The sequence below is a fragment of the Pogona vitticeps genome, chromosome 4 (genome assembly GCF_051106095.1).
Source record: "Pogona vitticeps strain Pit_001003342236 chromosome 4, PviZW2.1, whole genome shotgun sequence".
NCBI lineage: Eukaryota > Metazoa > Chordata > Lepidosauria > Squamata > Agamidae > Pogona > Pogona vitticeps.
The window spans coordinates 208,370,421-208,395,763 of NC_135786.1; the positions used below are offsets into that span (position 1 = coordinate 208,370,421).

The following is a 25,343-nucleotide window of genomic DNA, read 5'->3' on the forward strand; positions in this document are numbered from 1 at the left end:
GAGAGAGAGAGAGAGAACTGATGGGCGTAGAGCCTCGTGGCGCAGTGGTTAAAACGCTGTACTGCAGCTAAAACTGTGCTCACGACCTGGGGTTCAAATCCCAGGTAGCCGGCTCAAGGTTGACTCAGCCTTCCATCCTTCCGAGGTCGGTAAAATGAGTACCCAGCTTGCTGGGGGGGCAATGTGTAGCCTTTATAATTAAAATTGTAAACCGCCCGGAGAGTGCTTGTAGCGCTATGGGGCGGTATATAAATCCAATAAATAAATAAATAAATAAATAAATCTATATCAGGCCGCAGCATGTTGAGGGCAACAGCGCCCACTGTCACCCACTCCCTGCTATCTGAGCCAGATGGTGCCTGGCAATCCGATAGGCTGCTTCTGTGAGGAGAAAGGGGGGAGTGGCACCTTTCTGCTGGGCATTGCCTCCTGCTTGCATAGCCCATCTGCTTCTTGGCTGGCGGTATGAATTAAGCCGAGGAAAAGCTGGCTCAGGCAGCAGGAAGTGGGTGTTGGTATGCCCAGCACTCTGCAACACGAGGCAGAGGCAACTTCAAACCAGTCTTGCTAACATCTGGCCCATGATGGGTTTTCCTGTACCACTTTGTTTCAGAAATGCTTTTGCCTGTTGCTGCTGCTGCCGCCACCAACCTACCAGAGATCAGCAGCAGCAGGCAAAGAGGCTAACCATGACACAACTGGAGGCTGAATTTGATTACATAATTCTGGGTTTACAAATACACAGGATGAGTTTGCGCATACTAATTCTTCCTGTGCACAGGCATTTTGCTTTGCTTTGCTTTGCCACCTCTCCCATGATACCTTGGTCCTGAAGATCCTTGGGGTCAAAGCATTATTCACATAGGTGATCAAGAAGCAGCCAGGCTAGGCAGACAGCAATGCTGCTGGGACTGGGGGGAAAACACTATTATCTGGGAATAGTGAGACCTGTAATAGAAAAACTATTATTAGAAGAACAGTTCCCCATCTTGCACCATTACCAGCAGCATTGGTATTTATCTTCAAACCCACCCACCCCAGGTTGCAAGAGAGCTTGTACCAGAAGTTGGAAACCTAACCTGAAACAGGATATTAGGGACCTTACAAAGACGCAGAAAACAGCAAACGGAACTGGGGAAGGGGTGCCACTCTTCTGTAAGGAAGGGCCATAATGTTGGGGCTCTTTAACTGAGAAAAAAAGATGAGGAAGGGAGACATCAGAGGGGGTTATTGTTTCAGTAAAAGAGAAAGATGGGGAGATGTAATAGACCGTTTTAAGACTGTGCATGATGTGGAGAAAGTATGTTGGGACAACTTGTCTCCCAGTTTGCTTGACTCTCAAGATCATCCAGTGAAGCTCAACGGGGAGAGTCAGAACAGACCAAAGCAAGCATTGCCTCCTCACACAGACAGCTCACAGGTAGAACTTCCACTGTATGTGGTTATGGCTACAAATTTGGAGAATTTTTAAAAGGGGTTGGATAAATTTGTGGAGTGGTCCAGAGGAAGTGTGTCATTCCAAAATTCCTGAGCTGATATCTTTCATGCGCTGACTAGCACTGTATATACTAGAAGGGGATAATTAATGCTTGTCCTGTGGATCCGTTGTTTTTACTCATATAGGTCTTTTAAACAGATATCTAAGGAGGATCTATGTTAGTCTTTTTCAGCAAAAACTACAAAGATTTATGGCACTTCGAAGTCTAACAAGAAGAGATGGGCAGAAACATCAGTTTGGAGGTTCATGCCGGTTAGTGCGCACAGCACCACAGCTGATCTTCCCCATTCACCAGCTGGAGTACTCTTCTCTTCTCCTCCCCCTCAGCTGTTCAATCAGTCTCCTGCAGGAGCATGCGCTTCCCTGCCCCACCTCCTTGGCTGAATGTCCAGGATGGGCAAACTTGTGCTCATGCACAGGTTGAATAGCCAAAGAGGAGGAGGAGAGGCACATGCTCCAACTGGTGGGTGGGTAATTGGCCAGGGAGACGGGGAAGGGGAACACGTGGCAGCCGTGGTGCCATGCATATGAACTGGCACAAACCTCTGAACCAAGGTTCATACCCATTTCTACTAACAAACTTTATTTGGTGCAAGCTTTCATGGATTGTAGCCTACTGTATGAAGAGTTGCGTATTTATATGTTGCAGTTAATGATGTGTTCTCTTGAACATTCATATATTTCTATGCCTTTCTTCTAAAAAAAAAGGTTTCATTATTTTGTGCACAGAACATCTGTAATGCTTTCCCAAGTGAAATAATAGAGGTAGTTGAAGGAGAACTGAGCTTTATTGAAGGTTAATAGCCTTCCTAGCTACTAAGGTACAACATTACTTCTGTACATGGGTGCAGTGATGTAGCATTACTTTTATAATTATCTTGCAAGCCACTAATGTCTGCGCGCTAACAGACTACTGTGAAAATGACAGCATCTTATCTAATCCGTTTTAGCACTTAGGGTGCAAGCAGGAAAGGACTGGCTCTGTCAGAGTAGAGATTAGACAATGCTGTCTTGCCTTCCTGCAGCTCTTCTTACAAGACCCTTCCCTAGCCCAAGTTTGCAAGTGGCTCTTGGTGATATACATTTTAAATTTTGAAGCAGAGGCATTCATCAAAATAACATAACATAATAAGCCCTGCTGGATCAGGCCAAGGGACCATCTAGTCCAGCTTCCAGTATCTCACAGTGGCCCCACCTGATGCTTATGGGAGCACACGAGACAACTAGATAGTTGTGTCCTGATACCACTCTTGTGCCTCTGGCTTTTTGAGGCACCTTCCTTTTAAGCCTGGAGATTATACACCCCCATCATGGCTTGTAACTTGCCATGGACTTTTCCTCCAGAAATCCGTCCAATCCCCAATATTTTCTTTTGTCTGTTCTCACTCTCCCAACACTCAATATGAGTGGATGTCCCCTGGTTCTGGTATTGTGTGAGAAGGAAAAGACAGTCCCCACCACCATGTCCCAGAGATTACAGTAGTCCCAAAATGTAGTTGACTATGTAACAAACCAGTTATATCAGTTTCAGAGCTTGGACTTTTTTTGGGGAGGGGGGGGAATTAGGACTTCCAGAATTACCCTGAAGCATGGCCAAATTTTCCAAGTTCTGAGCTGTTTTAATCTCTACCATAAAATTTAGACACCCCACTGTTCTTTGCCTTAAAATGGAAGTACTTCGGAACAATATCCTGTTGCTTTTTTCTTTCCAGTTACTGGAAAGCTAATCTTAGAGGAAAAAGATCTTGAAGGGGTGGCAGATTGTGTTATCACCCCTCCTCATGAGAGCTTGAACCTTTCAAACCTGACTCCATTACACTACTGACAGTTCCACCACAAGGTCCACAGTATGTTCTTAAAGGGACATTAGGAGATGGCACCTGTCTCATTCCCACCAAAGGTCTACCCTTCTTTCTCGAATCCCATATGAAGAGGATAGAATCACCTAGCACCAGAGCAAAACCTAAGAGTAGCTTAACTTAACTGTAAAATATTTTGCAGGAAACAAACTCTTGCTAACAAGTGGAAAACCAAGACGTTTTGCACCTTTAGCTGCCGTTGAAGCCCACTGAGGCCTTTGAAATTGCTTCGGAATTTCCTCATCACTCATGTCAAACTGAATTGCTCACTTCTCTAATTAGAAGCCAACTACAGAATTGGTCATTAATTCTAAGTGTCAAAATCGAGCTCTTGAAAGTGGTATATTTTGATTGGCCTTCACGCTTTGGTTGCCAAGTGGAGGGTGTTTTAGAATCTGCACATGCTTGGTGTGCATAATGTCCTCTCTAGAAAGTTTCAGTTGATGAAGGTAAAGGTTTCCCTTGACATTTAGTCCAGTCGTGTCTGACTCTAGGGGTGGTGCTTATCCCCGTTTCCAAGCCATAGAGCTAGTGTTTGTCCATAGGCAGTTTCCATGGTCACGGGGCCACGGAATGCCATTACCTTTCCACCATGGTGGTACCTATTTATCTACTCACATTTGCATGCTTCCGAACTGCTAGGTTGGCGGGAGCTGGGGCAAGCGACGGGAGCACACTCTGTCACATGGATTTGATCTTACGACTGCTGGTATTCTGACCTTGCAAAACAGAGGCTTCTGCGGTTTAACCCACAGCGCCACCACATCCCTCAGTTGATGAAGGCAGCGTGCAAATGTTTCACTATAGTAGCATTTATTTATTTATTTATTTATTTATTTATTTATTTATTTATTTATTTATTTATTTATTTGCTTGCTTGCTTGCTTGCTTGCTTGTTTGTTTGTTTGTTTATTTATTTATTTATTTATTTATTTATTTATTTATTTATTTATTTATTTATTTATTTATTTATTTATTTATTTATTTATTTATTTATTTATTAAACTTGTATCCTGCCCATCTAGACAGTGTCTACTCTGGGCAGCTAACAACACAGTAGAATAAATACAATTAAAAATATCAAACAACAATTTCACAGCATATCATTCAAGTTGGGAGATAAAAAGAAATCAAGTAGTGCCCAGAGGGAAGGCCTGCCTAGCCAGGTTTTAAGTTGGCTTTTGAAAATACCCAGCGAAGGGGCCAAGCAAATCTCAGAGGGAAGATTGTTCCACAAACGAGGAGCCACTACTGAGAAGGGGTGGTTTCTTGTTTTTTCTTTGCGTGCCTCTCTTGGCGTTAGGCTCCTCAGCCACCCCTCCTGGCTAAAATGAGTGATACGAGTAGATCTAGGTGGGAGAAGGCGTTCCGCCAGGTATCGAGGTCCTAAACCATTTAGGACTTTGTTAGGCATCCTTCAGTCTCGAAAGACCATGGTAACACACTCTGTATGAGTGTCCTCTCCAAAGGACAAAGCCTGGGTAGAATAATATGGAGGATAGGCTGTTAGTAGATAGGCTCTCCACGTCACTGAAATAGTCCAATGGAAAGGCAAGGGCCAATACAACTGGCTCCAGAGACGTTGCAAGAGTTGCCAGAACAACACGAACTGCCGCTGGGGCTCCAGCTCTGGATTTTTCCATCAGTGGATATAGCCACAAGGTAGTTTGAAATTGGAATTTTCCTTCTCCTAGATGGGCTGCCTTCCAAGGCTGATGAGCCGCATCTAGCCGGCTTTATATGTAATCATTAACACTTTGAAATCAATGTGGAAATGAACGCATAGTACTTTGTCCTATGTTTGTAGAATCCTTTAATGCAGCGGTCCCCAGCCCCCAATCCGCAGCCCGGTGCTGGTCCGTGGGCTTCCTTGAACTGAACCGCAGACACGGATCTTTACCCCCCACGCATGCATGGTGGGTGTGTCGCACTCACGTGGTGGGCATGTCTTGCCTGCGGGTGGGCATGATGCGCTCATGGAGGGGCATGTCATGCTCATGTGCATGAGCATGACACACACCCCAGAAGCACGACATGCCCACCTGAATTAAAGTCTGTTTGACTGAGGCCTGAATAAACGTATTTAATGGCAAAGCTATTTACCTGGAACAGAATTTTGGATTTGCCTGAGCTGTGGGAACATCTAGTAGTTGAAGGAGACAGAATCCTCCCTGAAGTGCAGTTTCCTGGAAGAGTTTATTGGTTGGACGGTAAAACCTCCCCAGGTGGCTGATGGCCGTGTTTCCAAGAGCAAATGAGTACTGGGGGAGTAGCTCTTTTTTTTCTACTCCTGACCTAAGAGTAGAAACAAAGTTTTGAGATGACAGTTTGCCATAACTACTTGGTGATATATTTAGACTTTAAGATACAGTACAGTGATTTCTCGCTAAATTGATAAATAAGCAGCTAGTCCTCATCTCTAATTTGAGAAATATGTTTATTTTTATGTCCATAAAAATATTGCTATGAAGGTAAATTCTTATTGTGAAATTACAGCCTAGAGAAACCTGTCAGTTAAACTGAAAAACAACCAATATAATTTTATTTCAGTGTGCTAATTTGTGAGCTCTGTTTTTTTATTTGAAATATTTTTACTCTGCCTTTCTCCTAAATACTAAAAAGAATCAAACAAATACGAAACTAAAAGACAGAAAACAAAAGCAACACCAAAAACACATTAAAAGCTGTAAGGCACAACCATCCATTTAAAAAACCCCAATCAGGCAGCCAGTCATTAAGGGAAATCTTGCCAGAAGACAAACGTCTTCACCTGCTTGCAGAAAGGCACCAAAGATGGGGCCAGCCTGGACGCCTGTGGGAGAGAGTTCCAAAGTCTAGCAGCAGCAACAGAGAAGGCCCTGTCCCATGGACCTGTGTATACAGTCCGTAAGAGTTACTGTACTACAATGACTAATGCTGCTATCCACATAGTCATCAGTTCTAATGTCAGCTCTCAGCTATGAATTTAATATGCAACTTCAAGTGAAAGTTGATTTTTCTCAGCCTGTAATATGTGCTTTCTGGTGGGAGGCAAAGAAACAAGTTAACTGGAGTTGCCTTCTGCAATTACTTGGCTTGAGGAACTAAAGGTCAAGTGCCAGAGGTTAGAGCTTAAAAGTACAAATTGAGAATGACAGCAGAAAATAAGGTTTTTCTTTGAAATAATATGAACCTCTAGAGGAAGGAATTGAAAGCTCCTACACTAGTGCCAGTCTGAAAGGACTTAATTACCCTTCATGTAGTGATCGAAAAAAGCATGAAATCAATCATTGTTGGATTTTTCAACACAGTGGAAGGAGAACATGCAAACCAGGCAAAGGAAATAGTGTATAATCAGACATATTCAGAAAACTGAAGACTTAGAAGACTACAAGAAAATGTATAGACATGAATTGAGTTAAACGGACTTACTAAACATTATGGACTGAGTTTCTGTCATCTGGTACAACGTGTATTAATTTCAAAAGAACCATAATGGAGAACAACGCTTGTAAAACTCTCATAGTTTATGTTATAAGGAGTGTTGTGTCTAGCTGAAATTTAGTTTTTTAAAAATAAAACTTTAAGGAGAGTATAGTGAATCTCCTATTAGGGACCTCTGTGTATTCATCCAGTGCTGCACAATTTTTGGTGCTATTTGGAGAGATGTCTATTGCAAAAATGTTTGTGGCATATAGTCATCTTGGCATATAGGACAACCACTTGTGAAGAATTAGCGTCATGGGTAGAATTCCCAGCAGAATACTAACTTTCATATTTTGTTGGGCAGATTTGTTCATGTCTACTTAGACATAAGCCCCTTTGGTCAGAATCCAATAGCAAAATATTGCATGTAAGGCAATTGGAAAAGCGGTTTTCACATTTTACTGGCCGTCTGTCACTTGATGAGGTGCACAACTAAGTGCACAACCAGCTGCACAACTTGGGGGTGTGCAAATAACATCCACTGAGATGTAGACACTGCTTGCACAATTTCTGATTTATCCTGTGTGATACTAACAGGACTTTGTCCATAGAGTTCAGAGAGGAGTATTCTCTAAAGTAAAGGTCTAGTATGTAGACTGTGTGAATGGAACATAGGAGATGATCAGGCTAGGAGGCACTTGATCCCAAATGACAGGGAGAATCACCCTAAAGATTTAAAGAAAAGAAAAAGACCTCAGCCACTGATATCTCACTCCATCATAGCATCATGGCACACTTCTACTGAGGTTGCAAGGCCTTTGAAAATCCAATCAAAAGCCAGAGAAGAGCTTACTGGAAGTGAACGTATTTACAAAGCCTATGCCCCATGGGCTACAAGAGTGTATTAAGCACTATAATAGCAAGAACACTGCTCATTTTAATGAGAAATGCATGGCAGTTGGGCTTGGAGAAATGCATTCATAGCATCTAGAGGTAACCTGTTAATTAGATTTTGCTGTTATCTTGGAGAATTGTAATATAAGGAGAAACCTAATTTATCTGCTTTAGGGTAAAAGTTAATCCTTCTGTAACCATAATGACATCTGGGAAGCTGCTTAAGCAAAATTCAATCTTTAGCATACCAAGTATTTATTTATTTAATTATTTATTTATTTCCCAACCTTAATGACAAAAATGTAGGATAATTGGAAAGCCACCCCCACCTCTGATTAATTTAACAGCTTCAAAGATCCATCATCATGAGCAGAGTTTGCTTCTATCTAGGACTGTATTATTTTCCTATTTCAAAGGTTATCTACAGAAATAAAAGCACTACCCTGAGTTGACTAGATAGGCGGGATATAAATAAAATAAAATAAAATAAAATAAAATAAAATAAAATAAAATAAATAAATAAATATCAACTTGTATTTGTAAAACGATGAAGAGGTATTAAGTTATATAGTTTAAATAGCTTAGTGGTAGAGATAAAATTATGACAACCCCCTCACAAATTATTGGGTTCCCTAGCCTGCATTTGACTGAGGTTAGAGTTGCATGATTGTGGCTTTTCTAGATTATTCAGAATTAATTTGGAGAGAAATGCCCCTTAATCCAGACACATTGCAAATAATGGCAGTCATATACTGAAATGCACATCTCTAAGGTCTGATCTTCAGAAGAGCCTTTCAAATATGGTCCTAAGCCACACATTTCATAGAGTGAAACAGATTCCTGCTCCATTAATTAATGTGGAATATGTAGTTTAGAATCTCTTTGGGAAAAAAAATCTCTTTCCATGAGTCCGTGGTGATAAATAGAATAGGAGAACTCTCCTGTATATCATACAACATTCATTTGGTGTAGTACACTCTTAATATATTGATTTTTGTAATTAGATAAGGACCCATTTAATTGTTAATGAAACAGCAGGAGAGTTCTTCATTGTATGAAAGTCACCAGTCCTATGAACAACTCAACAGACCTTGTTTAGTTCACAACGTAGAAATGTATTTTTAGAAAAGAACTGTTGTGCTACATGTTACTTTGCTTGTGTATCAAGCCATTATTTTTGTGTAAAAAACCTGTCTAAAATATAGGGGGGTTGAGACTGTATTATATGTTACACAAAACGAAAACCCTATTATAAGTCATTACATAGTGCCTCGAAAATACGTTTTTGCTCTCATTATCCATCCTAAAAATCCATGGCAGGTGACACCACTCTAATGTAGTATTTCCCAACCTTGGGTCCCAAGATGTTGTTGGACTAAAACTTCCAGAAGCCTTCATCACTAGCTGCCCTGACTAGGATTTCTGGGAGTTGTAGTTCAAGAAAGTCTGGGGATCCAAGATTGGGAACCACTGCTCTAATGGTAGAAAGGTGCCAGGATGGTGTCCTCACCTTTCCATTGGAAGCTGGCTCTGTCAACATCTACAGACAAACAAAGCAGTTGCTGAGGAACAACATGGCAACTTTCTGGCAATATTAAGGAATTACCATTGTACATGTAAAATATGTATTGATATTTTTCAACAATTGATTCCTAGCTTGGCAGCCAATATGTTGATAACAGTAGCAATCTTTGAACTGAAAAAGTAAGTTCTGTATCAGATAGATTTGATGTATGCTCCAAGCCTTCTGAAGAATGGGTTTTAGAGTCACACAAAGTAAAACAGGAGCAGAATAAAAAGAATTTGGCACAAGTGTGTATTTGTGCTTGCTCAGTAAAGTAGCCCTTCCTCTTCACTAACAAAGCTGCCATCAGGTTAGCTCAGTGAAAGATTTTGTTTTATTAGTTTCCATCCCAAATTAGGATTTGCTATATAGGTTCAGCAATACACCAAACTGGGCTGGAGAACACTCTAGTTTGGGGTATGTACTTAACAAGATGTACTCTGTACTTAGGCGACTCTGTACGTTTTGCCTTTAAGCTGCTTCCCTCTGCTTCTTCCTGAGGGGAGAAAACACCCAGTTTTAAGTACAGTGTTACCTCGCAAGACAAATGCCTCGCAGGACAAAGTATTCGCAAGACAAATGGTTTTGGCAATGGGGTTCCTGACTCGCAAGACGAATGTTCCTGTGGCCATGCTTCGCAAGAACAATGTTTTCCGTTTTTATTTGCTGCCTCATGTTTGCTGATTTTTACATGTTTTTCTATGATGTTTAAAAAATTAAAGTTTTTTCATTGAAATTTTTAAAATCATTTGCACAATATGTATGGCTTTAAAGAGCACTTAATAAATCCTTTGTAAACCAAATTTGACTTTGTTCTGAATTTTTTTGCCCATAGGAACACATTAATTAGATTTCAGTGCATTCCTATGGGAAAACACATTTCTCAAGATGAATTTTTCGCAAGACAGCATTAACTGTGGAACAAATTAAATTTGTCTTGCGAGGCACCACTGTAGTTACATGTTTACTTAGTTTACAGCTCTTCCTTGTCAATCATGACTTCCAAGGAAGAACATCAAAATCTTTCTGAGATTAAAGCAAAGAAGATGGATTTATGTCAGCCTTATAATACATGGGTCGTTGGGTGAGGTGCTGCTGAGATGTTACAGGAAACAGCTAGAGCACTAGGAGAGGTTCACTTTGCCCTGAGTTGCATGTGAAGTCACTGAGTGAGCCGTATCTCCCCAAGATTTGCAGAGAATGGTATTACCCTGGCTCTCGCTGTGAGATTGCTGGTTACCTTCTGTCAGTGAGCAACTGCCTCGCTGCAAAGCAGAAGGACAGCCTCTTTTGTCTCCGTGTCAGAAAGAATTGTCTGCTGGATAGCAGGATTTCCTCAGAATGACTATGTACAAGAGCAAACGCAGAAACCAAAGATGTGAGTAGCCATCATTAATTCTTGTGTCTGTGTGCCTTTCTCCCTCCCTCTCTCTCTCTCTCTCACTGTGTTCACACACACACAGGGATACACACATGCACACAGGCACGCGCACGCGCGCGCGCACACACACACACACACACACACACACACACACACGATCACTGAGGAGGAAACATGTTTCCTAGTTTAATTGAAAAGTACGCCTTATATCTGTGGTGGGTAACTAAGATGAGAACGGCACAGTAGAATTGTTAGTATTTATATACTACAGGACCTGTATTCTTAAGTGAAAGAGAAATAATAAGAATGAAAAATATAAGCTCGCCTGTTACTATGGAAACTACCAGCAAGCAAAGTGACTGCTTTTTAAAAGCAACAAGGAAATAGAGATAAAATACAAGTTCACACCAACTTAGCATTCTGTATTCAGAACATAAAGACCAGACAGATAGAGGGTGGTTTTGATTTTTTGTCCTTGCAAGGATTTGAGTGGAAAGAAAGAAATTGTTTGTGCATTGCTACCTTATTTTACACAAATTGACTTATAGAAACTAGAGTGCTAGAAGTTGAGTCGCCCCCATTTTTCATTCAAAATGAAGACATTAATGAAGTGGTGGGGAGACAGAATCTCTGGCTGAAAATAAAAATCTTAAGACAGCAGCAGGGGAAAAAAATCAATTTCATTATCATTTGCATTTTGTTTTATTTTCTTAAAACAAATACGGCACCAGCTCTAACATGGTCTTAATGCTTCCAGTTCTGCGTGTCTGACAAGTCAAGTGAAAAGGCTTGTGGGGTTGAAACTGTCAACCTTAGACTAGTAGAGATCAAAGGCAACAATAAAACCAATCAGAATTTTGCTGTTGTCTTTAATGAGATTGCCTTTTTAGTCACACAGAAAAAGTAAATTTGATGAAGAAATTATCTTGTAAACGGTTGGAAGATAAAACCGATAGACAAAGAAGAAAGGCAAGTAGGTTAAAATATATTATTCATTGGCCTGAGTGAGGCAGCTAGTTTTGTGTCTGCTTTTGTCCAAATGTTAAATGCTGATGTTAATCATCCTTTCTTCCCATAAAAGCTTTTCCAGATAGCATTAAGTGTGCAGCCACCTCATTGAAAAATAATAATTGTGTTTTCTCCTCTGTACAATAACAACAGAAGAACCCTTGAGGGGAAAATGTGGCGTTTTTAAAACCATTAACCCTTTTCACACTCCCATCAGCAGCCTATAATGTGCAATTAGCTACAGTGCCAGTGATCCAGGTGTTCACATTGACTTCACAGTGCTTGCCTCTTCTGAAGAATCTATTGCAAAAATGTTTGAAAATGACAATAGGTATGGGAGAATGGGATGATGTGTGAAGCCCCAAGAGTATAATAATGGAGAGAGACATCTGGCTGGGTAGGTGTCCTTGTATTTCAAACTTCTATACATCTTATTTGGCACCAACATTCAGTTGTTTAATTCTTAGACTTGTTCAGTTTTCTGAATGTTGCTCTGCAACCATTTCCTTAATAAAATAATCCTGGTAGTATTTAGGAGAAAGCTATTTGAGAGTTCCGTACCAAGAGATTGTAACATCAGTGGTAAAAAAAAATTACTGTTTTCCTGCCACCATTATATCATGGCATTGGGGCCTGAGGGCCACTATGATTAGGTAACCTTGGTCCAGGAGGAGAGAAACTCAGCCAGAATCGCTTCTGACAGCAGCTGTACTCGACAAGTCAATTTCACACTCAGGCTTCAGGCAGGCAGTCTGGAGGAACAGAACTAGAAACTGGAAAGAAGGGTCATGCTGAGACTGGAGCAGCTTCACAGCACAGGACATACTGGGATTCAAAACAAGTTAGAGGCGAAGCCAGAGTTTTGGAGACAGCTGACCGGTAGTGTTAAATCCCCGGAAGGCTGGCTGTATAACTGAGAGGATGTATGTGGAGAAGAGGTGTCAGCAGGGTGCCTTGTCACCCAGCATCTAGAGCTTGGAGGTGGTGTGTTTGGGGGTGGGGGCTATCACTCCTGGAATTCCATAGGCAGCATAACCCTAATCCATGCTAGTAAAAGGATTCAGGGCATCACAATCAGTTTTCCCAAGCTGAACCAGTATCACAGTCCATACCTGGAAATGAGGTGAGAGACCGAAAAGGTCAAGGACAGATTGCCTATTGAGCTTGTGATATTTGGGAGGCTGTTGCCAACAGATGCACACCAGAGATCTGAGGCACCCAATGAATGCCACACAACTAAGAGATGTTCACCCATAACGTGTGCATCTGGTCTGGATTTGATCAAACTTTCATTTTCCAGTCCTTGAAGCTGCTAGGCAACCTCTTAAAATAATGGACTGTACCCCAATCTGGAGTACAAATTATCCTTTTCAATCCATACTTCTTTTAATCTTCTGAGCTAGAACATGGTTTATTTTATTTCAATGCCATGCTTTTAAATATTATGAGTCACCAAGAGCTAGTAGAAGTATATTGAAAGGATGGGGTGTTTTATAAAATAAATTCACAATATATCTAACAAATCAGTAATATGTTAGCACCAGATTGGGGGAGGTGGGAGATAATAAAGTATTCACAGTCATTTCTTTCTCTTGATATCGCACCCCTTCAATGCATCAGTTAATCTTCCTCTTGGCTTCCTGCTTCTAGCATTGCTGCTAGGTATACACAAAGCATTCAGTGCAAGATTCTCAGCTGCTTCAATCTCAGCCCATCAGTGAAATACTGTAAGCTCTCGGATCCAGGTTGCTTCCATGTTTTAACATTTTACAGCTTAATCCTAGGGATAAAGCCCTGTGATGTGTCTTGCATCTGCAGGTTTTAACAGCTAATAATATCCACACATATTCTCAACGCTTGTACAAGATTTTTCTTCAATGGAGAAAATTTAGCAGTCGTTGTTAGCCGAAGTCATCCAAACCTTTTTGCTATCACTAAAATGGTGCCTGGAAACATACAATATGATATTCCCAAACTCCAAATGTTCTTGTCACACAGCTTCCTAGTCACCACACCACAGTGGTCAGGGCATCGGGGAGTTGTAGACCAAAGACATTTGGAGTGCCAAGTCTGAGAACTGCTTTGACTTATTTATGAAAAACAAAAAGATCCATTTTATATTTTCAAAATGTTTACTTCATATCCCTAGGATTAAGTTAGGCTTTAGCAGAAATTTGCAAATAAGCCTTTTGCTCATTGCAGATGGCATAATATGGGAAACAAGGATGAATTCCAAAGGTGTTTGTGGGTTTTTTAAGGTTAGGTAAATGTTCCAAGAAATGTTGCATATGTAAATTGATGTTATTCATTGTTACAAATATTTAGGATAAATGTATGCAAAAAAGTTTTGAAGAAGTGGTAACACATACATTTTAAGGCTATCGCCTAAGCACTGTGATATAGAATTTATTTACTGACTTGGTCATTTACCTCCTTATTTTTTCTATTTTAAAAAACTGATTATTTTCTTTTATGCTGTCCTCAGCATCAATATAAAGCTGGATTCCACTCACAAAATAGCAAATCTAGCAGAGTAACAAAAAATAAAATAAAGCATAGCTTTATTAACAGTAAAAGCATCTCAGAATCATCTAGTCTAGCCCTTGCCAATGCAGGAAATCCAGAGATAATCACAACTGATAACCATCCAACCTCTATTTTAAAAACTGCAATGAAGGATAGCCTCAGATTTTCAAAGGCAGCCAGTTCAACTTCCACCAGGAATTACTTCCTAATTTATAGGTAAGAGTCATTTTTTGTAACTGGAATCTATTAGTTCAGTTCCAACGTTTTGGAGCTGGCCAAGGACCAATCATCCAACCTTCTGAAGCTTCTATTTACAGCCCACCCAGTATTGAATATGACTGTCATTGAAAGCTCCTGCAACCCTTTCTCTTTGGGCTCAGACTCTTGACCATCTTTGTCACCCATCTCTGGACATGTTCCAGCTTTTTTATATCCATTGTAAACTGTGGTGCCTAGAAATGAACACTGTACCCCACATGATATATGACCGGAGCAGAAGAGACTGGTACCATTGTTTCGCTTGATCTTAGCAGTATACATGCAGCTTAGAAGTGCAGTTCAGGGAGATGTACGAGGGCTCCTTAGCAAAGAATTTGAAATACCTCATCAAACTACAAAAATAAAAACAAAATGGTGATTCTGCCACTAACACCATTCCTCTAATATTGAGATATGCCCCTCTTGTGAGCACAAAGGTGTAACTTAGAAAGTTACATTTGAGCCTGACTGTGTGTGTCAGTTGCTGCAAAGTCACACCCACTGAGTTTGAATGACATTGTTTTATTTGCATCCCAGTCAGTACCTTCTTTATCAACTCAACATGAATTCATTGTGCAGCTGACAACTAAGGTCCAAAATACAGCTGTGGAATCAGTGAAAGCAATCTTAAACCAATGTAAAGTAATACAAATTAAACGTTAGGAATGGAAATTTCAGCTATTTGAATCCTGAATATGACCAGAATAATGAAACCAGAAGAAAATCACCACTTTTAAATTCTAAAAAATCTCTCTTAAATATATCAGGATCTTTATTGGGATCCCCAGCAGTGTACTAACAAGTTTCTCAAAGGAGCATGCAAGACAGCCAAACTGACAAGACTTTTACATAGGCAGTAAGGTACCGTCTTTCCGAATGGTTTGTCATCTCTTGCACCCTTTCACTCTATATGTTCTGGACGTAACTCCCATTACCAGTATTGTAGTCAGTTCCTAGTCTAGGTGACTTCTGTATATGGGATGTGGAGGAGGATGTCCCTCCCAGGCAAAAAAAATGTCTTGTTCTCATCTTTTCTTGGTGGCCATGTTCTCTGTCCAAAAATGTAATTTGGAAACCCAAGTTAGCTAGTTAGGCCATTCCTATTATGTTTAAGAAACAGAGGTTCCAGCTTGCTGACCTTGCACTCTGCTGTGGTTCAAACCACAGCTGAGAAATACCTCTATACTTCTTTGCCCCTTTACAGGCTCTGCTGTTTGGTGTGGATTGCAGCTCACCACCTCCCAGTTTTCACAGTATTTCAAAGAAAGTACAAGACATGATAAGCTACCATTTCCGCAGAACATGGCAACTGCCCCCATGTGTTTACAAGAGATCACAGATGCCTGGAGTTGTCATAGTTTCTTGGTGTATAATATTCAGTGTAATTATTAGGTTTTACAGAATAGCAGTTTCAAAGGTATTTCATTCAATAGACATTTTCACCAAAAACCGGAACACTGTCAAGGCATTCACTAATTAAGAAAAATGGCATCAACATTTCTTTTTCTAATGCAAATCCCTCCTTTTCATATAATCAAGCCCTTAATTTCGTGGCACTGTCAGACCTCATATAGTTTTTAAGCTGTTTGTCAGGTTTCCTGCTCATATCATCTGATACTGCCCAATGATGCTGCTGAGACATTGACTAGAGAATCAGAATGGTGTTTTATTCACATAAAATAGTACTGTGGTCCAATATTTTCCAACATGGTGCTAGAAAAATAAATGAAAAGGGGAATGCAATCCCATTAAATCAGCTTTCCCATCCTTGTATTCTCTAGACTCTATAGTATAGAGCAATAGATCCCAATCTTGGGTCCCCAGATGTTTTTGGACTAAAACTCTCAGAGGCCTTCACCATTAGCTGTGCTAACAAGGATTTATGGGAGCTGTAGTCCAAGAGTATCTGGGAGCCCAATGTTGGGAACCACTACTCTGGAGACATCAGACAACAGTTTCCATTACCGTGCCATGCTTTTTGGGGATGATGGGAACTGTAATCCAACATTGCTGCAGGTGGACTGCATTCATGAATAACCCGGAATAAGTTCTGGGCTTATGCATGCATTTCATTACTAGCACCACATTATTTTCATTTGCTATTTCTGGAAGTTAAATGTTTTGATCAATGAGTATTTTGTTTAAAAGGCCTCAGGAGGAAAAGAGTCTTCATTCATATCGGTTACCTGAAGTTTTTTTCAGATGTCATAGCTAATAAGACTTTATTAGTTGCACTGGGAGACTCCTGCTTCTTGAAGAGACAGTACTTGGGGAGGAGGTACATACATAGTCCTTCCTTCTGCTGGTCTCTGCTTGATTGAGTATTTACATTCTTCGGAAATCCATTGGTTCTAGATCCCTCTTTAGAGTCTGCTGCCTCTTTGATGGTAAAGTTGATCCACAGTGCATTAGACACATTGTTGTATTAAACAGGCAAGTTTAGTTCATATTCATCCCATGGCATTCCAACAACAAAAGCCGTAAGCCAGAAGAAGTCAATCTTCATTTACCAAGGAAATTGCTCCGGAATGGCAAATATTCATTAGAGTGGATATTCACAGTAGTTAATAATACCTCCCTGGCTAGGAAGTGTTCCTGCTTCATTCCTCAGAGGATGTTTTCTATTCATAATTAACAATAGTTGGGAGAGACAGGCCAGTGATTTGACTCAGTAGCTTTATTCAGGCATTTGGGGTAGGAGTAATATGAATGCATGAGGAACGACAGCACAATAGCCTTGTTCCTCTGGCACTCTTCATGTGGAAAATGATCGTCAGAAGAGGACAGCCTCTGTAATGTGAGGAGATTATCTGTGTGATCCAGAACAATGATCAGAACATAACTGGCTTAAATCCTGTTTCTTAACATAATAAATCACACTAAAGTAGGCCCACTAAATTAGTGGGAATTTGGTGCATAACTTCTATTGTTACTCCTCTGTAACTTCCATTGAAGTCACAACTAGAGTAGACCCTCTTGAATCAATGGAATTTACGCGATACTTGACTCACAAAATCCCCACTGAGCCAATGTTTCTATTCTAGTGCAACAGATTGTGCTATGCAACAGGAATTCAGCCATTGTGTAGAATCTGCAGAGAGTGAGGATGCTGTCTTCTTCAGACTACTGCTTGCAACACAAAGAGAGTCAAAACAAAGTGGGGATAGCTACCTTGTTCCCTTTGGTCCAACATCCAAGTTGACCCTATCCTGAATATAGCTGGTATCTATTCATTTGTTTGAATTTGTTCCTACATTCTTGCAAACAACTTTGGATGGTATTCAGCATGTATTTATATACCCAAACCAACCCTGATTGGATTTCAATTAGTAAAATGAATTGCTTGTTGTTTTTCTTAAAAAAATAGTAAGTTACAGTCAAAGTTCCAAGGCCCGAAGAAGTAGACATATAGTTAAATAGTTTAAGAATAACCCATTCTCCCAATTTCTCACAGTTACATTTAGTTACTTATATCTGAATGTTTTTCATTAGTAGCATAATACACTTCAGCATGAACCATGTGATATTTCTCCTTCACCATTTGTTGAGGTCATACTCTGTAACTATAAAAGTAAATATAAACTGCAGTTACACTGCAAAAGAAATGGAATTATCCCTCATTAAGTTTCAATCCCAATGGAGCATAGTTGCAGTCTAGATATTGTAAACAGGAATTATTTCCTGGATAGCTCATTGGTTTAAGTATCTGGCTGCAGAGCAGGTCAGGAGCTCGATTCCCCATTGTGTCTCCTGCAAATAGAGCCTGCTTGCGTGACCTTGGGCAAGCTGTATGGCCCCAGTGTGCTCCCAGAAAAAGGGAATGGCAAACCGCTTCTATTCTCTACCTAGAAAGCCTTGAAAAGTGTTGCCATAAATCAGAATTAACTTGATGTCACATTATTGTTGTTGGTATTGTTGATGGCATATTGGTATTCAAAACTACGAGGCATAATCAATCAAAATTATAAAATCGTTGACTGGTATGATATAACAGATAAAAATTTTAACCAAAAACCTAAGTATCTATTAAATATCAGGCGCAGTACGTATGTTGCTGGGTTTCTGTAACTCTGTTGTTGTTGTTGAATTGCTTCCATTATCTGTGAAGTAGATTAGGAAGAGAGAGTAACTAACCCAAAGGCACTCTGTAAACTGATTGAATTAGGATTTGGACCCAGATTTCCCCAGCGGAACATTCTATAGTGTACTGTCCTGATCTTGTATGTATAAGGCAATGTCATATGTTTAGTAGTTTAATTTAGATTTATTTGTTTGGCTTTTGTTAAAGGTCAGTGCTTATTACCTTGTTTTGTTCATGCGCAAAATAAAGCTGCCCGCAGTATTCCTTGATCTTAAAACTTAATATAGTTTTCATATTTGTAAAATTAATATGATCATTATGCTTCTTGTTTAGACATAATAGTGAGTCTGTATAATGGAAAATCAGTGTGACAGAGCAATAAACAGGCACAGCATTTGTGGAATTATGAATGAATGTACCGTATTTTTCCGTGTATAAGACACCCCATGTATAAAATGCCCTCCACTTTTCTAAGGCAAAATTTCTTTCTTTCCAAGAAAGTGGAGGGAGGAAAGCTCCTGCTTTTCCCCTACATTTTCATTGCAAAAAGCAGCTTCCCCCCTCCACGTTTTGCAAAGAAAATGCAGGGGGAAGCAGTTTCTGCTTTCCCCCTACATTTTTGTTACAAAAAGCAGCTTTCCTTCTAGGTTTTGCAAAGAAAATGCAAAGGGAAAGAGATTTCTGCTTTCCCCCTACATTTTTGTTGCAAAAAGCAGCTTTCCCTCCAGGTTTTGCAAAGAAAATGGAGGAGGAAAGCGATTTCTGCTTTCCCCCTACATTTTCATTGCAAACCTTTTTCAATGAAAATGTAGGGGGAAAGTAGGAATCACTTTCCCCCTTCCTTTTCTTTGCAAAACCTGGAGGGGGAAACAGGGATCAAGGCACTTTGATCCCTCCCCCCCTTACTTCCAAGTATAAAACAACCCTCAATTTTTCCTCCAATTATTTTAGGAAAAAGTATCATTTTATACACAGAAAAATACGGTAATTTAAATCTCTGTACAGTATTATGCTGATAAACCATAGCTGTTCGGAGAACTGAATCTGATTGATAAATAGTTTATCTAAGCTGGTTTTACAGCTATCCTGGCTGTGATCAGAGAAATGACATATTCAAACTTCGATGTACAGATCTCTGTAGCTGTATGCAGATTGAAAGTGAGGACTGAAATTTATATACTTCACTTGTAGCAATTGGCTTTTCCAAAACAATTGCCTTTAACAAACTGACACCTGTGTGACTGAAAATAACTGAGCTTTGAATTTAACTCCCCCCACAAGAAAATAAGATAGCTGAAGCCATTCTTTGTAATATACTTCTAAATAATTGCCCATATCTTAATAACATTGCCAATGCAAGTGACACTTGAAAAAGAATGTGTCTTGGTAGTTAGCTCACAGAAAAGCAAAATGTTCTGTTATTAGTTTTAACTTCTACTGCAAAGATCCATTGCCTAAGTCAATTGCGCACTCTTCCGTTTCTTGACAATCTCTTTGGAAAAGAAGGTCAGACCAACTTCTTTGTATTTCCTCATGTTCCATAAAGAAAACAGCATCTCTACGGTACCTTTGTTCATTTGTCTCCTCTACATTTTGTCCTACCTATAGCAATGTGCTCTGGCATACTGACCCTTTTTATTATGGATTAATGCAGTAGAGGGACGTGGTGGCACTGTGGGCTAAACCGCAGAAGCCTGTGCTGCAGGGTCAGAAGACCAAGCAGTGGTAAGATTGAATCCACGCGACGGAGTGAGCGCCCGTCGCTTGTCCCAGCTCCCGCCAACTTAGCGGTTTGAAAGCATGCAAATGCAAGTAGATTAATAGGGACCACCTCGGTGTGAAGGTAACAGTGTTCCGTGTCTAAGTCGCACTGGCCATGTGACCACGGAAGATTGTCTTCGGACAAAAACGCTGGCTCTATGGCTTGGAAACGGGGATGAGCACCGCCCCCTAGAGTCAAACATGACTGGACAAAAATTGTCAAGGGGAACCTTTACCTTTACCAATCTTGGATGTCCAGATGTTTTTGGACTACAACTCCCAGAAATCCTGGCCAGCAGAGCTAGTGGTGAAGGCTTACAGGAGTTTTTGTCCAAGAACAACTGGGTATCCAAAGTTGGAAACCACTAGATTAGTGCGATTTAGGCCCTGTATTCAGATAACATACAGCAACTTAGAGCTCAGGAAGAGGAACACATAGCATAGGTATCCTTCAGTCTCGAGAGACTATGGTAACATGCTCTGAATCAAGGAGTGTCCTCTCCTGCGCATGAAGCCTTGGTAAAGTAATATGGAGGATAGGCTGTTACCCAAGCAGCAGATTCCCCCCTCTCCATGTTGCTGAAATGGTCCAATAGAAAGGCAAGAGCCAATACAACTGGTTCCAGCAACGTCGCAGGAGTTGGCAGAATGACACGAACTGCCTTCGGGACTCCAGCTCCGGATTTTTGCCTCTAGGTTAACTCCTGAAGCCTTTTCCATGAGTGGATATAGTCACAAGGCAGTGGAGGTTTGAAATCGGAGTTTTCCTTTTCCTAGATGAGCTGCCTTCCATGGCTGACAAGCCCCACCTACCCGGCCTGCTCTTAAATAGTGCAGAAGTATGATCTGACTCTTAAAACTTTCCTGCCTCCCAGGTGTATGCAAATCTAATTGGCTTTCCTATTTACCATATTAAGGCCAGAGATAGAATCAGAGAATTTGAGAATTTTGTGCACTGTTAGGCACGCGGTCCTGGGACACGCTCTTTTAAAGCAGAAATTCCCATCCCCTAGGCCCCACCGCCGGCCATGCGGTGAGGAGACAAAAAGAAAGCCCAGAAAAAAAAACTCAGCAAAATGTCCATGCAAGCATACCTGGCCTTCACCCTCAGCCCAGCTTCCTAAGGAAAAAGGGGAAGAGGAACAATCTATAGATATTATTAACACAATGCTTCCATTCATCATTCTTGTCCTCATGCAATGAGGAAGGAAGAATGGACAGTCTCACTGATCTCCATACCTTCTGTTACATTCCTGTCATCCAAACACCATTACTTTCCATGCACTGAAAGATAAATACTACACTCTCAGGACAAAATCTAAAGTCGTATTTGTGTACTTTGCCCACACAGTTTAGAAATCTGCACTGGGGGTTTTAGATCATCCAAGGAACCTACACATAAAAGCCGCGTGCAATTATCTGGTTCTTTCCAAAACACTTAGAGGGAACCACCAAGCTTCGACCTCTCTGTTGTTGCTTTCTGCACATGGAAAGGCATGTGTCTGCAGAAGGATGGTCAGAAGCATGCACAGCTGTGCCCCTCCAAGCATCATCAGATCTAACCAATACCCAAAGTTGCTGAGAATTGCAGTTGAACAACAGATGGAGGACTGCTGTTGACCAACCCTTGCCAAAACACTCTGTTCCTTGCTAACGTAAAAGAGATAGGAATAAGAAAGGTTGGCATGATCATGTCCTTCAGACTTTCTCTAGGGATGCCCATATCTGGAAGCAGTGTGGGCATTCTGTGTCTTGTCCGACACAGAATAGTTCACTGCTTTGCAAACCAAGTCCAGTCTGAAGATGGAGAACCATAAGAAGAGAGAGCAAGAATTCACCCATCTATATCTAGCACCTGCACAGACAGAACACCCACACAATCTTCTTCACTGTGATAAGATTTACAAAAGTTGTGTCTAAATTTGCATCTAGATGAGTAAATGAAGAATAATCATAATGAGCCATCAAGCTAGTTATGACCTACGGTTACTCTTTTCAGGATTTTTCAGGTAGGGAATACTCAAAAGCGGCTTACCATCCCCTTCTTTTAAGGGCAGTCTGCTACTGGGAAGCTTGCCCAAGACAAACTCCCTACTCCCAGGAAGTACAGTAGGGATTTGAACTCCCAGTCTCTTTACGGATACCTGTAAATGAACCTGTCCAAAATGTATGCACATTTTTGTCCTGTTTTTCAAAAGGGCATCAGCAGCCATCCCCTTGCAAACAGTCATATACAGTAGTTGGTTTGGCACCAAGCTTCGAAATATTAGATTCCTAGGCTGCTGAAATCCCTTCTCCCCCAAGCATGAGCACTGGTTGTAACTTTGAACAGGGCCCAAACATATATGTTTCAGGTTGGAACATAAAACGACTGTGAGCAAAAGGCAATGCAAAGTCAAATCACAGGAGAGACCATTTCTGTGATTTAATGCAGGTTGAGTGGGTGAAATATAGGACAACATTTTAATTATGTACTGAAAATAGCTGTGTGCAAACACTAAAGACTATTTCACAGAAACAGTAGCCTTCAATAAACTGTCTGCCACGGACAAAAAGCTAAAATTCCTAAACAGAAATAAATTATAATAAAAATGATTGTCTTCCTTTCCTCCAGGGACAGCTCTTGCATTGTTTCTTGGATACTTTCAAAGGTTTCCAATGGATCCTTGCAACCTCAGCAGGAAAAATGCTTATAGCCTCCAGGGCTGTGGAAAGCAGACATTGAAGTGCTGTTGAACTCTGTTGACAATTTAGCAGAACTGCCCAAACTGCAAACAAGTACATTATTAGGATTAATGGGTCTGTATTCTTCAGATAGTATCCCAAAGGGTTAGACCGATAGAGCTGTAAATGAATTTGGAGAAAAAAGTCTGATCATAAGACCTGCCCAGATAATATTTTCTCTTTCATACGTAAGCACTTTTTGCTTAAGTCCATGCCGTCCTGCCCTTGTAAAGGAGAGCGTTGCCACTGCATTCATCTGCAAGGTCGGATGCTTATCTCTCCTGCAGACCTGCAACACCCATAATATTTGTGAGAATTAGGCTGCTTACAAAGATCAACGGAAATTGCAAAAAGTATTTTATTTTTGAAATGCCGATTTTCTCCTAATTAAATACCCATTTTCATTTTGCACGTTCCTCGGCATAACTCTTTCCCCCCCCTTTTTAAAAAATTTGGATATTCATGTGTCCATGTATTGATAGGCACATGACTATGCAGATGGTGCTCTAGCCAGATGAGACATCTCCAATAATAAATGCAGCTGACATGTTGGTATGTTTAACTCTACAAATGGGACCAGAGTGATGGTGAGATCCTGAAAAAAATAACGGGAATATGTCTACACCCACCTCTGGTACGTATAGGGTTGCAGACTGAGTATAAATACTATACATCCACCTTACCTTTCTCAGAATCTCACTATCATTCTTGTCCCATGAAGGAGTCCATTTACACACTTACGTGTACCAACGTGACAGTTGCATTTGTTCCCGCAGATGTCTCATCTGGCTATAGTGACACATGCCTTAGTTATGTCCCTTACCATTCTCTCCGACACACAGAGGTGAGGTGGTAGGTAGGGAGATGGAAACATTCCCCAGGAAGTCTGAGGAGGAACTCTCCAAACCTAGACTACAGCTCTGTGGTATGGAGGAACTGACTAATCACACTTTATAGGGTGTCAGAATTAATTAACCATTTCAGCTAAAAAGCCAGCAGAGATGAGTAAGAAATGTGGACTACATTTCTTTTGCGTTAAATTGTAGAGGAAGCTGAATAGACATTTTTGTGGGTCGGGGGGGGCAGTTTTTGCCACAATGATCTGCATTTGTTTTAAAAGGGTAGCTTTCACCACTGCTGTTGAAGCAATCTCCTGACAAAATTTGTCAGCACTTTCTTTGTTCTGGGCCCTCATAAATGGCTTTGGGCCTTGAAAGCAGCCATTTGATTCCCATCCCAACATAAAGAACAAATTGTGAAGTGCTGCACTCGATTGACTAATCAGTTATCTAACTGGATAACGTTTTAGAGCTTTCTATCCCTGAAATTTGAGTTATTTTAAAGCTGAAATCGGTCAGACTAATCATCCAGACAATAATACTCATAACCATCATAGACTCGGTTCAGTGTAGCTTGGACTTCACTTTTGTCATTCCTCAACAGTTCTGTCCTGCTTTCATGACTGTTAGGAGGAAAAATGATAGCCGTACTTAACTGCCTTTATTTCATTCTAAATGTCGTAGTCAATTTTCTATATTTGTCAACTGTGCATCTTAGATTAATTGCACAGGTTGACAGACTATAGAATTGATTTTTTTTCCTTAGGCAGCCTATATTAGGTAGAGAATCTCACCTCCAAATTTAAGGGGGGGGGATTGTTCTTATTTTAGAAACCTCTGTATTGATAGTCAAGCTTTTGGAAACCATCTGACTATAATGAATATATCAAAATGGAAGATCTGGGGACTAACAATTTTTTGTTTTCAGACTCACATTTACAAAATCCACTCCTGTTTTTAGCAGAAGCATGTTTAATGCTAAACTCATCTTTTCTAATAATTCACTTAAACATTTTTTTATTATTTTTACTATGGTTGTGAGCAGGTAGTTCCTTGTACAGCTGCAATATAGTGTCAAGGAGAGAATTAATAACAAGCAATAAACATGAGTATTACTTGTACTGAGAATATAGAGAATTCAGTTTCATTTAACATGTTAATGGCACTCTTTGTTGTCCTTTTGTTTAGCATTGAAATATTTGAGAAAAATGTGGCACTTGGGCCAATTAAGGAAACAAGTTTATTTATTTATTTATTTAATTTCTACCCCGCCCATCTAGACCAAAGTCTACTCTGGGCGGCTAAATTATAGCACTTAATTCTGAAGAAAGTTGGCATCTTATATTTTTTGTTACATGTGAGTATGATAGCCCTAATTCTGTGCTTTCACAGTGTTCAGTTTATAATGACATGTATAAACACATGCTTATGTCTAGAATAGGAACAAGAAGCAGACCTTCTGATATCTCAGTTCTAAGCCATGAAGGCTTTAAAGCCCAAGCTAGCATGCTGAATTGAGCCTCTCAAACAAAGTGGGAGCCAGTA

At 40.4% G+C, this 25,343-nt stretch overlaps 1 protein-coding gene across 11 annotated transcripts in view; it reads left to right on the forward strand.

The window, feature by feature from the left end:
• The window catches only part of RALYL (RALY RNA binding protein like), a 333,458-nt gene that overhangs the window by 244,134 nt on the left and 63,981 nt on the right, over nt 1–25,343 (forward strand). For 2 of the 11 annotated variants that reach the window (XM_078393574.1, XM_020808108.3), the window contains exon 1: nt 9,462–10,598. The exons of the other annotated variants lie outside the window; for them this stretch is intronic. In XM_078393574.1, coding sequence (XP_078249700.1) covers nt 10,562–10,598 — 37 coding nt within the window. In that variant the 5' untranslated portion in view covers nt 9,462–10,561. Of the gene's footprint in view, nt 1–9,461; nt 10,599–25,343 lie in introns of those variants that run through there. 11 annotated transcript variants of the gene reach the window in all.